General features: G+C 44.9%; 1 protein-coding gene across 3 annotated transcripts in view; it reads left to right on the top strand.

Annotated features, from left to right (window-relative positions):
* The first annotated feature begins 8,754 nt into the window (after positions 1 to 8,754).
* Positions 8,755 to 14,070, top strand: part of TARBP1 (TAR (HIV-1) RNA binding protein 1) — a 67,964-nt gene continuing 62,648 nt past the window's right edge. For 2 of the 3 annotated variants that reach the window (XR_011463026.1, XM_070364904.1), the window contains exons 1-2: positions 8,755 to 9,738; positions 11,717 to 11,814. Coding sequence is in view for 2 of the 3 variants with exons in the window: in XM_070364904.1 (XP_070221005.1) it covers positions 8,799 to 9,738; positions 11,717 to 11,814 (1,038 nt within the window). In the remaining variant the exon portion in view is untranslated. The remainder of the gene's footprint in view (positions 9,739 to 11,716; positions 11,815 to 14,070) is intronic. The other variant, XM_070364903.1, reaches the window with a different exon arrangement.

Genomic DNA, 14,070 nt, shown 5'->3' on the forward strand with positions numbered 1-14,070 from the left:
TTATCAGTGGGCTAGAAAAATAAAGACAGCCAGTAATGGATTTTACCTCCTTCTTTATTGCAGATGTAGCTGTTCAAGGCCCCTCCAGGGCTCTTCCACTGGCGACAATACCCTGGGCTTCAACCTCTCCTGCAGTGATGAGCTGCTCGATACAGAATCACAATTCATCATTTAACAGGAATCCTCGTGTGCCTGAATATATTGCCACTGCCTCCCTAAGTCAGACACAGCAGAGTGAGCTTCTGCCAGTGACAGAAAGCCTGAGAATTCTGATTCTGCCTCACAAATAGAGTGGATGAGCAGGCTTTGTCCTGCATTCCCTGCCTGCCAAACTCGGGGATCTGATGGGAACCATGATACCCAAGGCCTGTGGACTGAAGCATCCCCTGGGTAATTCTACCATCACTACATCAGGGAAGCACACTCACGCAGGACCACTTTGCAGAAAAATCAAAAACGGAAGGAAGGATGGGAGGAAGGGTGATTCTCAGATTGTTTTTAAAAGGTATGCTGGTGGAAAGTTTGATGGGTTTCAAGGCAGTTTCCTTGGGATCCCAGGTGAGATACAGATGTATTTTGCCCAGTATGGGCATGTCCTTCCTGGGGACCTCAGTCATATCCCATCATTTTCATAGTTAGGCTGGTAAATTTCCCAGCACCCCCTACCTCTCCTTCGGTGCATCTCCAAGTGCGTGAGGCCATCTCGAGTGGAGACGAGACAGTATCTATCTATAGCAGGGTGGTTTTCTGAGTGTTGAAAGGATGGCTTGTCCTGAAAGTTTTTATCCTTTCTCTCCCGTAATTCTTGTGAACATCTATAATGAGTGACTAGGTGCTAGAGCAAGGCCAGCATTTCTCAACCCTCTTGCGGAGCTTTTTTAAAAAAATTCACATGGGACTTCCCTGGTGGTCCAGTGATTAAGACTTTACGTTTCCACTGTAGAGGACACAGGTTCAAGCCCTGGTCTGGGAACTGATTCCACATGCCACGTGGCACAGTTAGAAAAAACTTTTTTTGGAGGCTTGCACCTTGCACTTGAAGTTTCTGGTTTCCCTGGTCTGGGATGAGGCCCAGACATTCTGTGTGAACACGCTGCTCCCAGGGATTCAAGATTCCCGATGATTCTACTGGGTCCTGAGATGAGAATCTCTGAGTTAGGCCAACACAAGTAACAATCCTTTTTTTTTTTTTCCTAGAAAGGCAGAGCTAACATGTACATATTTAACAGATGCTAGTAACAGTCCTTACAAACTTTAGCTTGACCAGCCCCTTGAGTATGAGTTGAGGAAAAGGAAAAAGGCCAGTGGATGCCCAGAGCCAATTGTGTAGCCTCCTCCTTCTTTGTTGGATCAACAAGGACCCGCAGGGCTTGGTCCAGCCAGTGTGCGTTTCAAGGCAGGAATGCTGGTGCTTATTTGTCAGAAAGAGGCTCGTCTATGAGGAAAGAATAAGATGCTCAAACGAACTGAGCTTATACTACTAAATAACACACAACTGGGTAGGAGTTCTTAGCAGGGAGGAATGTGTGGCTGCACTTACAGAAAAACCAACAAAAGAAGCTTGAGCAAATAGGGGCCGATTTTTCTCCTAGAAGAGTAAGTCCAGAAATGGATACTTGCTGGCGCGGGCTGAGCATCTCCGAGGAACCCAGGCCCCTTCTCAGTCTCCTTCCTTGCGCCTTTCATGCGGAGTTTGCCCTTTGCTCCTTGTTCTCTTGTGGCTTGGAGATGACAACTGGAGATGCAGAGAACACACTGCGTTCAGGCAGACAGGAGTAGAGGAGGGATGAGGCAGCGATGGTCTCTTTTATCAGAAAACAAAAGCTTTCCCAGATGGGGATGTTCCTGACGGTCCAGTGGCTAAGACTCTGCTCTCCCAATGCAGGGAGCCTGGGGTTCAACCCCTGGTTAGGGACCTAGATCCCACATGCCGCAACTAAGAGTTCACATGTAGAAACTAAAGGTCCCAAGTGTCACAGCTAAAATCTGGAGAGCATGCATGCTAAGTCACTTCAGTGGTATCCAACTCTTTACAACCCATGAATGTAGCCCGCCAGGCTCCTCTGTCCATGAGATTCTCCAGCCAAGAACACTGGAGTGGGTTGCCATGCCCTCCTACAGGGGATCTTCTCAATCCAGGGATTGAACCCACATCTCTTACATCTCCTGCATTGGCAGGTAGGCTCTTTACCACTAGCACCTGACCTGGCATAGCCAAATAAATAAATATTTTTAAAAATTAAAAAAAGAAGAAGAAAAGTGTCATCTCTTAAAAAACAAAAACAAAAAAAAACCATTCCCAGACTACACAAGCCACCTTCCACTTCAGTCTCATTGTCCAAGACTGGGACTCAGAGCTAGCCCTCGCCTCTAACTGTAAGGATGGTTGGGTCTTGTGAGCATGAGACCTTGCCCCAGGGGTTAACATATTGTCATCTCAAAGGAAACTGGAATTTTGTGAGCAAGGGAGGAGAAAGTATGAATATTGGGTTAATAACTGATGGTGTCTGACACTGAGCTCCACGGGGAATTTGAGTTTTCTAGATGTTGCCCTTCACACAAACCTATTACCGAGACTGTGTTGGCAATTTTCTCCTTGGAGATTCTCTGAAGGGTTTTCACGGGAGACATCACAAAGCAAGAATCAGGACTCTATCAAGCAGCTTGCTCCCATTCTTTGATCCTCAGAGGTTCACTGAAGACGCCAGCTGAAATCTCGCTCTGCGATTGCTATTTTCTTTCTTTCTGTAGCCGTCTTCCACTTTGCAGCTCTGACACTAAATGGAAAAGATGGCAAAAGCACACTGCGTTGACAATAGCACCATCTTCTGTCCAGAGAAATGTCAGCTTCTTGACAGATCAGAGTTTTGGGTCGTGCCCGTCATTCCAGAGCAGACACGCATGTAAGACACTGCACTTAAGAAGAAGTCTTTTGAGTGGGGTCTTGAGCCCTGTGCACCAATCTTTTTAAAGGTATTTATTTTATTGAAGTATAGTTCATTTACAATGTTGTACTGATTTCTGCTGGACAGCAAAGTGACTCAGCTATACACATGTACATTCTTTTTCATATTCTTCTCCATTATAATTTATCACAGAATATTGAATATAGCTCCCTGTGCTATACAGTAGGACCTTGTCGTTTATCCTGTCTGTAATAACAGTTCGCATCTGCTAACTTCAAACTCTCAAGCCATCCCTCCGCTACCCCTCCAGCCTTGGCCACCACACGTCTGTTCTCGATGTCTGTGAGTCTGTTTCTCTATCACAGATGCATCCATTTGCGTTCTATTTTAGATTCAGCATATAAGTGGTATCATATGCTATTTGGCTTTCTATTTCTGAATCACTTAGTATAATAATCTCTGGGTCCCATCCATGTTGCTGTAAATGGCATTATTTCATTCTTTTTATGGTTGAGTGGTATTCCATTGCATACATGGAATCATGGTAGATCATGGCATCCAGTCCTATCACTTCATGGCAAATAGATGGGGAAAATGTGGAAACAGTGTCACATTTCATTTTCTTGAGCTCCAAAATCAATGTAGGTGGTGACTGCAGCCCTGAAATTAAAAGATGCTTGCTCCTTGGAAAAATAGCTATGACAAACCTAGACAGTGTATTAAAAAGCAGAGACATCACTTTGCTGAAAAAGATCCATCTAGTCAAAGCTATGGTTTTTCCAGTAGTCATGTATGGATGTGAGAGCTGGACTATAAAGAAAGCTGAGCGCTGAAGAACTGATGCTTTTGAACTGCAGTGTTGGAGAAGGCTCTTGAGAATCCCTTGGACTGCAAGGAGATCCAACCAGTCCATCCTAAAGGAAACTAACCCTGAATATTCATTGGAAGGACTGATGCTGAAGCTGAAGCTCCAATACTTTGGCCACATGATGCAAAGAGCTGACTCACTGGAAAAGACCCTGATGCTGGGTCTCGCTCATATAGCCATGGATTCATGCACCACTCTCTCCAGCACCCCGTGGACCCCAAGCCTGCCCCATGCTCTTTCCTCGGGCAATACATGTGTGTGCTTCTGAGGGAGAAACTCCACCTGTGCTTTGCCTTGTGGACATGAGTGTCTGGCAGTGGTCTCTGAGGACCAATTCCTGGGATGTGCTCCATCCTCCACCTCTGGCTCTCACAGCTGACCGGCCATCTCTCCTACTGTATAGCACAGGGAACTTTACTCAATGCTTTACAATAACCTAAAAGGTAAAAGAATCTGAAAAAAAAAAAACAAAACAAAGACACATACAAGTATGTATCACTGAATCACTTTGCTGTACGCCTGAAATTAACATAACATTGTAAGTCAAGTATACTTCAGTTAAAAAAAAAAACAAACTAGTCATAAACCCTAATTCACTTATGAAGAAAACAGAAAACTCGAAAGGAGTTGGGGAAGCAAACTCTTCTAAATGCCTTTCACACACGACTTCCAATGCAACCCCACATCTTCATGGGAATGAACAGGGGTAACTGGCTGTTTCTCACACAGGTCTCCTCTGTCTATCAAAGCAGCATATTGTTGCATGTTGAACAAGGCAACAAGGACTTCAGCTCTCAAATGCTCATGTTTGAGTCATTATGTCCCAGAGAAGACGTTCAAGATGGTGGAGGAGTAAGATGGGGAGACCCCCTCCCCCACCACTCCCTGCAACAAATACATCAGAGGTTCATCAGCATGTGGAACGGTTTCTACAGAGCACCTTCGGAGCACTGACAGAAGACCTCAGACTTCCAAAAAGGCAAGCCAGTCTCACAGTGAGGTAGGGCAAAATGCTCTACACCTGAAACTAACTAGTTATAAACTAGTGTCCCTGGAAATTTTCCGACTGATCAATTTATAACTCTCTCACTGTAAAATACGGAATTTGTATTCACTCTGTTCCAAACGCTTTTTCAGTGGCTACCATGCTTCTGGTACTACATTTGGTGTGTAGGCTACACAATAAATTAAAACTGAAATCCTCATTTGAAAAGGAGATCATGAGCTATGCCAGAAGCACACAAATTCATTCATTCATTCCTACCACATTCCTAGACCTTGGGAGTGCAGATTATGTAGGTAGTGAATCTAATTGCAACTGCGGATTTTGCATTCTTGGTGTTTTAGAGGTAATGTAGCAGAGTGCACAGCTTTGAGTCAGTTCTGCTGCTTTTTCATCGTGTGACACTGGGTCAAGGTACTTACTCTCTTCCCTGCTCGGTTTCCTCACCTGTAAAATGAGAAAAATAATAGCACTTCATTTCTGAGTTGTTTTGAGAATTCAATACAGTATTATAGGTAAATATATTACCATATATTCTTTTTAAGTATGATAAGTAACTGTTAGCTATTGTTATTACCACAGTTGAAAGCTTGGGGAAGATAGAAGTACCATTAAGGCATTGTGAAGGGCTTCTTATAGATGCCCTATAGTTTGGGTCTTCCCTGAGGAGTAGGGGATAAACATTTCTTGGCATGATACAACCAGAGGTGCAGATGCTGGGACTAGTGTGATAAAAGATATAGCCCATGATATGATATGACATGATATGAATGAGTGCTCAGTTATGTCTGACTCTTTGAGACCCCATGGACTGTAGCCCACCAGGGATTTCCCAGGCAAGAATACTACAGTGGGTTGCCATTTCCTCCTCCAGGGGATCTTCCCCACCCAGAGATCAAACCTGAGTCTCCTGTGTGTCTCCTGCACTGCAGGCAGATTCTTTACTGCTCAGCTAGCAGAGAAGCCCATAGCCCCTCATAGCCACCCATAGCCCCTGATAAGCCCTCAAATTGCTCACGGGGGGAGGAGACAGAGAAGTAAACCTGTGGTTACAACAGTGTGACAAATGCTGCATAAGAGATATGCTAGGATGTTTGGGGAGTTTGGAAGAGGGGGACACCACCTCGGTGGAATGGGTGTTTGGAGTGGGAATGAGGTTTAAGGAATGACTTTCTGGGATTTCCCTGGCAGTCCAGTGGTTGGGATTCCATGTTCCAAATGCATGGGGCACAGGTTCGATCCCTGGTCAGGGAACTAAGGTCCTGTATGTCACATGACACACCCCAAAATAAAAAAAAAAAAAAAAAAAAGAAATGACTTTCTGGAGAAATGACAGTGTGAACTGTGTCTTAGTCAAATGGAGTAAGAGTCTTCCAGAAGAGGGAAAGCCTTTTGAAAGACAAAGTGAGAGCACATGGCATGTTCTGGGGACTTCAAAATCAAGGTGTACATGGGGCATGAGGACAGGAGGCTGGAGAAATAGGCAGGGCCACCTCAAGAGGCATCTGAGATGACATGCTAAGAAATTCAGCCATAATTCTGGGGGTCATGGGTAGCTGTGGCTTAATTTTAGGAAGGTCATCCTGGTAGCAATGTGGCATGTGCCCTTGGGTGGAGAGTGAATCAGGCAGAAAGTTATTGTTGTCATCTTAGTAAGAAATGAGGGGAGTCTAAAACTTCTTCTGTCAGCGCTCAGAAGGTGCTCTGCAGAAATCGTTCCACATGTCTTTAAAAACCTTTTCCTGGAAGCCTTCAGTGAGTTCAGGCCTCTTGAGCACTAGCTGCCTGGACTCCTTGCTTGGCATCTGCAATAAACTTCCCTGCCACCTGGTGTCAGTAGATTGGCTTAACTGCACATCCAGGCAAGTGGACCCAAATTTGGCTTGATAACATTTTGGCTCCCAGGTTTTTTGACTGGGGCAACTGAATGAGTTATGGCCACTCCCCTAAATAGGAAATGTACAGGAAGAAGTACATTGGTGGGGATCGTAACAATGGGGGAAGGGATGAAAGAATTAAGATAATAAGGTGACCTTCTTAAAAGTGGAGATTGAGAGTGATGTCTTGAGGGACATTCAGTTTCGTAGGCAGTAGGCAGATAGGTTTGGAGTTCGGGAGAGAGATTGGGTGCTGGACATCTAGAGTTTTTTCATCATTAACAATGTAAATCGTAGTAGAATCTGTAGTTTTAATGAAGCTATTCAGGGAAATTTTAAAGAGTGAGAAGAACAGGAATCTAGAGATGTAAGTCTGGAAATATCCATATGAGCAGATTAGGAATAGAAAGAGGAGTCCTTCCCAAAAGGATGGAGAAGAAACAGCTGGGGAAATAAGAAAAAGAAAAAACAGAACAAAGGTATATGGTGAAAACTAGAGGAAGACAGACAGGGTTTCAAGAGGAAACCCTTGAGTCCTTTGGCAGTTGCAGTCTTTAAAATTTTAGCCATTCAGATGGGTGTGAAGTACTATCTCTTTGAGGCTTGAATTTGCATGTCTGGGAGGAATAATGATTCTCCATACCTTCCCAGATGCTTACATTAGCCTATCTTTATTTGCTGAAAGTCTGCTCAAGACTTTTGTCCATTTTTGATAGATATATAAAGAATATATGTTGAAGGAAACTGATGTTTATTTATTCGGCCTTGCTGCAGGGCATGAAGGATCTTAGTTGCCAAGCCAGGGACGGAACTCATGTGCCCCCTGCAGTGGAAGCACAGAATTCTAACCACTGGACCACCAGGGAAGTCCCCAAACTGATGTTTTTTAAATGCTGAAGGCAACTGATATTTGCTGACACAATCTAAATTGTTGTCATTGTTGTTTAGTCATGTCCGACTCTTTTGCGACTCGGTGGACTACAGCCTGCCAGGCTCCTCTCTCCCTGGGATTTCCCAGGCAAGAATACTGGAGTGGGTTGCCATTTTCTTCTCCAGGGGATCTTCCCGAACTTGTCTCCTGCACTGGCAGGCATTTTCTTTACCCCTGAGACACCAGGGAAGCCTTACAATAAAAACCTTTATGCATGCGGTCAATGGAAAATCGAATGACTCTGAAACATGGAAAAAAATCTTGCATATATGATGTTGGATAACTATATATTTAAATTATATAAAACATAAAATATAAAAATCAAATAACTTTAAATTGCATAAAATACACTTAAACTTAAGTAACTTTAAATTACACTTTATCCATTATGTTTATTACACATAAAGCTCTTTAAAGGGGCAACTGTGACTTCTCCATGGACTAAGGGAGAGATCTTTGTGGTGTGGTTGGAAGGCAAAGAAAACTCACCTCACTGATTCAGTTTGCCTAGGATTGAGCCATAAACCAAACCAGTATGGTGCATGCTTAGGTGAGGTTTTTCTGTTTCTGTATTTAGCAGTAGACGCTGTCAGAAATACAGAACAGACAAAAGAACTATTTGGGGATTGCATGTGGAAGCACAAGCATTATGTGGGAAGAACTGCATGCTAGAGTCAGCTTGGGCATTTGACTGCCAGTACTGGTGTGGGCATCTCGTTTTCAGCTCTATCCCGAGCTCATTCCTACAGTACTTTGCACGGCTCCTGAATTATTCTTGTTTTCAGTATTTATTTTTTTATGCAGCTGTCGGGAGCCCACTGCAGACCCACTGTATCAATGTCTTTGTGGGTGGTGCCAGGCTGCTCCTTTTTAAAAACAATCTAGGTGATGGTGAGCGCACCTTCCAAATGTTCCTCTGGCCCATTCTCATGGCACTCTAAAATGATTTAGAGCCCCCGGACAGGCCAATCTCCAATTAAGAATCGATGGAGTTGGTGTAGATACTACATTAACGTTTCACGAGAGAGCCTCTTTTCCTTAAAAAGTTACCCAGGCCATTCTGGTAGGACCCGCCCAAAGCGCCGCGACTTGGACCAAGGCGAGGCTGCAAGCCTCCTACCTGCGGGCGGGTGCTCGGGACAGCCGCGCACGCGCACGCACTCGCGCACGCCGGCGCCTTCCTTTGGGCGCCCGGGCGCGGCGCGCGGGGCAAATGGAGTGGGTGCTGGCGGATGCGCTGCTCTCGCAGAGCCGGGACCCCCGGGTCCTGCTTGGGGCGCTGTGCCGCGGGGAGGCATCTGCGGAGCGCGTGGAGACCCTGTGTTTTCTTCTGCAGCGACTGGAGGATGAGGAAGCGCGCGGCGGCGGCGGCGGCGCGGGCGCGCTCCCGGAGGCGGCGCGCGAGGTCGCCGCCGGGTATCTGGTGCCGCTGCTGCGGGGCCTGCGCGGGTGCCCAGCGGGCGGCGCGGATGACCCCGGTCCCGCGGCCCGCCAGCGCCGGCGCGTCCTGAGGGCGGCAGGCGCTGCCCTGCGCTCGTGCGCCCGCCTGGCCGGGGGCCCGCAGCTGGCGGCCGCGCTGGCCGAGGAGGCGCTGTGTGACCTGCTCAACGCGGGGCCCGCGCCCGGCCTCGAAGGGGCCGCCGAGGCGGCCGTGGAGGTGTTGGCGGCCGTGGGGCCCTGCCTGCGGCCTCGCGAGGACGCGCCCCTGCTGGAGCGAGTGGCGCGGGCCGCTCTCGCGCTGGCGCTGGGTGGGGACAAGGCGGGGCCGTCCCCGGACGCTGCGGCGCTGGTTGCCGGGCGGCTGCTGCCGGCTCTGGGCCGGTGCGGCGGGGCGGCGCTGCGGGCTGTGTGGGGCGGGCTGGTTGCGCCCGGGGTGTCTGAGGGGCCGGGCCGCGTCGGGTCGCAGCTGCTGATTCTGAGCGCCCTCGCCGAGAAGCTACTGCCAGAGCCCGGCGCAGACAGCGTGCCTGCCTCGCGCGAGGCGGGCCTGGACGCCCGGCGCTGCTGGCGCTTCTGGAGCACGGTGCAGGCCGGGCTGGCCTGGTCTGAGGACGCCCTGACGCGCAAGCGGGCGCGCTACCTGCTGCAGCGGGCTGTGGAGGTGTCGGCGGAACTGGGGACCGACTGCGCGTGCGCCCCCGGCGAAGGAACCGGTACTTGCCTCTGCTCCCTGGCCCATCCCTACTTGACTTTCTGCGAGGCCGGCCTTTCTGTTTCCGGTGCTGTCTCCGCGATTCGTACAGAATTTGGTTATTCTCGTGGTCCCCATAGAACCTGAAAAACCTTGGGAACCTCATCTCCAGGGTGTTCTCTGAACTGTAGCAAATCACTGCAGCACTGTTAGAAGAGTCCCCATTTAGGATAAGTTCTCTGACCCAGAGCGGGTGGAATACTGCATTCGTGGAATAATTTAGGAACTAGTCCAGCAGGATATTAACAGACCAAAATTGCACTATATCGTGGGCTCGTTCAAATAGAAAAGAAGGGATAGCACCCATCAAATTGAAAGGAAAAGTATTTGCATGTACTGGCCTTCGAATTGAGCCTTGAGTATTAGAATTTTGTCATGGGAAACCCATCACAATCCTTCGGTAGTTCTCTTAGGAGGATTTATTAATATTAGTTAAGTATATGGGCCTTAAGTCGACCTTTGGCGGAAGGTATTTTTGCAGTTGATTTAATAGAATGAGGTATTAGTTAGTTAATTTTACATTTTGAGCCTGTGCGTCCTACCAGTTTTTTACAGGATAAAAGTGGACAAAATAGCAAGGCCTCCCTTTAGTTTGGTTTGTTACTATTGATCAGTTTGTTCACTGAAATGTGTGAAAATACACTTAAGTCATTTAAATTTATTTTGATCTATCGAAGTCCAAAATGAATTGATTGAGTCAAAACTGCCTCAATGGATGGAAAATTTCTATCCTTTCAACTGTGGCTGCCTACTTATTTATTTATACTAGTAAAAGAGTTTTGTTCCGCTGAAGATGTGAGTAGATTATATTTTTATACACGTTTAAAACATCAGATAGTAGATATTTTAATAGCCCGCAAGTTGATGATCATCCAGTGAGAGCTGTCGCTGGAAAACATTTTTATTTTATTTTAAAATTTATTTTAAAGCATCAATCATTCTGCAGTTTTAAAGATAAGCAATAGTCTTATGTTTGCCTCCCATCTATATTTCCTTTATTTCAAAGAGCAGCCACTTTTACCTCTTTCAGCTGATTATTTTGGTGTCTATCCCTATATCTTGACATAATCTAGTAATATCATAAAACCCATTATCTTACTTGCAATTTTGATTAAATGTGAGTTCAACAAAATTATGACTATGCAAGTACTGTTCACCAGTGATCTATGTAGTAATCTATGATTTATTTTTTCCTTCCTGCAAGTTTTCCCTGTATTTGTCATTTATGTTTGGTTGCCTCCATACTTACCACTAATTCAGCCCCAGATTCTTAGTCGTTTAAATCTTTCCTGTACTAGTGAGATCATCAGTCATTATAAATTTTCCTGAAGAAGTCTCTAGAAGAGACTTTTAGAAAAGAGACTCTAGAAGAGACTTTAGAAAAGTCCCATTACAAGCTCAGCCTTGTGAACACCACTGACATTCTTAGATCTGCCTTCACTTTTACATGGGGACTCCCTTCACCTGATCCTGTGTTGAAGCTCTTTTCCTAGAGTTCTTACCTTCAAGACCTTGAGTATCTGATAATTTAATCAAAGGGTCCTTTATGTCTTTTCTGTGAATTCCACCTGACACTTTTTTAGTTTCTGTCTCCTGGAAATCCCCATCTGTTTGTGCCTGTTCACCTTTTCCATGAGATCCTTTAACATACTAATCACAGGTATATGTAGGTTCTATTTTTGGACCATCTTTGAGTCTGGTTTTGTTTTCTGTTTTATCTCTTGGCAATGAGATTACTTTTTTTCAGTAGCAACTGAATTATTTATGCCTTAGAGATAGGTACTCTGTTAGATTGTTGGGGTTGAGTCACTGGCTGAGCTGGCTTTGGATTTTGTTATTGCTGTAGTTGGTGGATTGTTGTCTCCTTATGTTTAGAAACATAAAATTTTCTGTTTAGGAACTAAATCTAGAAACTGATTTTCTTTTTTAAACCATATCAGGCCCAAGTCTGTTTTGGTGGTCTGAGAAGAAAAAAGATGAGCTTCTAAAGTTTTGGGAAAACTATATTTTAATTATGGAAACTCTTGAAGGAAATCAGGTAAGTGTTTTCATATTTTATCAAATCATGTACAGGTGCAGTTTCTTTTTTCCCCCCAAACATTCTGTAGAACCAATACAGAAAGGTCAGCTTGGATATAGCATAATGGAATGCAAGTGTACCTTGTTTTCCAGCATGAGTGAGTGAAGTCGCTCAGTTGTGTCTGACTCTCTACAACCCTATGAGCTATAGCCTGCCAAGCTCCTCTGTCCGTGGGATTTTTTAGGCAAGAATACTGGAGTGCGTTGCCATTTCCTTCTCCAGGGGATCTTCCAGACCCAGGGGTCGAACTCAGATCTTCTATATTACAGGCAGACTCTTTACCATCTGAGCTACCAGGGAATCCTATTTTCTTTTCCAGCATAGATTAAGGTTAAATGTAAACTCAGGAAGGAGGAGAGTGAAAGAGCTGGGTTAAAACTAAATATTTAAAAGAAAAAACTAAGATCATGGCATCTGGCCCCATTACTTCATGGCAAATAGAAAGGAAAAGGTGGAAGCAGTGACAGATTTCCTCTTCTAAATGCTCTAAAATCACTACGGATGGTGACTGCAGCCATGAAATCAGAAGATAGTTGCTTCTCGGCGGGAAAACTATGACAAACCTAGACAGTGTGTTGAAAGGCAGAGAGATCACTCTGCCAATGAATGTCTCTATCGGCAAGGCTATGGTCTTCCCAGTGATCACGTACGGTTGTAAGAGCTGGACCATAAAGAAGGCAGAGAGTCAAAGAATTGATGCCTTCAAACCGTGGCGTTGGAGAAGACTCCTGAGTCCCTTGGACAGCAAGGAGATCAAACCAGTCAATCTAAAGGGAAATCAACCCTGAATACTCATTCAAAGGACTGACACTGAAACTGAAGCTCCAACTTTTTGCTCACCTGATGTGAATAGCTGACTCTCATGTAAAGTCCCTGATGCCTGGAAAGATTGAAGGCAGGAGAAAAAGGCGTCAAGAGGGTTAGATGGCTGGATGACATCACCGATGCAATGGACATGAACTTGGGCAAACTTGGAAGGATGGGGAGGGACAGGGAGGCCTGGCGTGCTGCAGTCCATGGGGTCGCAAAGAAGTGGACACAACTGGGGACTGAACAACAACACAATGTAAACTCAGGAAATTAAAGAATACTTCGGTTGACTTAATTTATCATTCAAAAGATTTGGTCTTATTTGATCTTCCCTTGACATTTACTTCTAAAGTGTTTGTTAGGTTTTAGTTTCTCTATGTTATAAATAATCTCCAAAGAAATACACAGTGAGGAAAATGTTACTTAAAGTCTGAGGTCAGTTGTTATTAAGTAATAGTGACCATTTGATTTTGTAGGCTTGCTTTCTTTTCTTCCTTTCAGTTCTTACATCTTTGCATTCTTTGGTTCTGAGAATAGAAACCTGAAAAATCATTTTCAGTTGACTTTGAATTAATCTTAGTAGGAACATGGAATTTTTAAGTTAGGAGGACTCTCTTTAGAGATTAACATTTCGATTTACATTCATTAGAATCATCTGGTGCCTTATTAAAGTATCAGTTGCTGGATCTGGTCTGCAGAGTTTCTGATTCATTAGGTCTGTGGTGTGGCCTGAGAATTGAAATATTTTACATATTCCCAGGAGACACATATGCTGCTGTTCTAGGGACCACACTTGGAGACCTGTTTGTTATAGGAGTTCCCAGTATGTAAGCTGCAGATTGCTGTGGGACCAGCCATCATGGAGTGACTGTAAGGTGTCAGTCCAGATGCACTGACTGTTGACTAAAATAAAGAAGTACTCATATGTGCTAAATGTATGTAGGTGTGGGGATGCGGACTAAACGAAAAACATTTCCAAATTTATATAAACTATGATTTTCCTTAATCAGTGCATCCGTAACACCCTCACTGTTTAGAAACTCTAAGTTAGTTGCCTTTAGTTTCTAGGATATGTACATTAGACGCTGGTATCCAAGAGTCTAAGAAAAAAGAGCATTGAACGCTGAGCTGGCTCTACGTCTAAATGTGTGGCCTTGAACAACTTGAGTGACTAGAGAAAGCATTTCAGTATTTTTTCATCTTTGTAATACTGGTATTATCAGCCCTGCCTGCTTCCCAGGACAGTTAAGGATTACATGACATAATTTATGATACTCTATAAATGTAATGTTACTGTAATTATGTTCTAGGTTATATTTATTAGCTTTGCCATACTCAGTCTTGAATTTGTATGATTTAAAAACTGGAAAAATCAGGCACCTTCTGCACATTTTTTTACATGGG

The sequence above is a fragment of the Bos mutus genome, chromosome 28, assembly GCF_027580195.1.
Source record: "Bos mutus isolate GX-2022 chromosome 28, NWIPB_WYAK_1.1, whole genome shotgun sequence".
NCBI classification, from domain to species: domain Eukaryota; kingdom Metazoa; phylum Chordata; class Mammalia; order Artiodactyla; family Bovidae; genus Bos; species Bos mutus.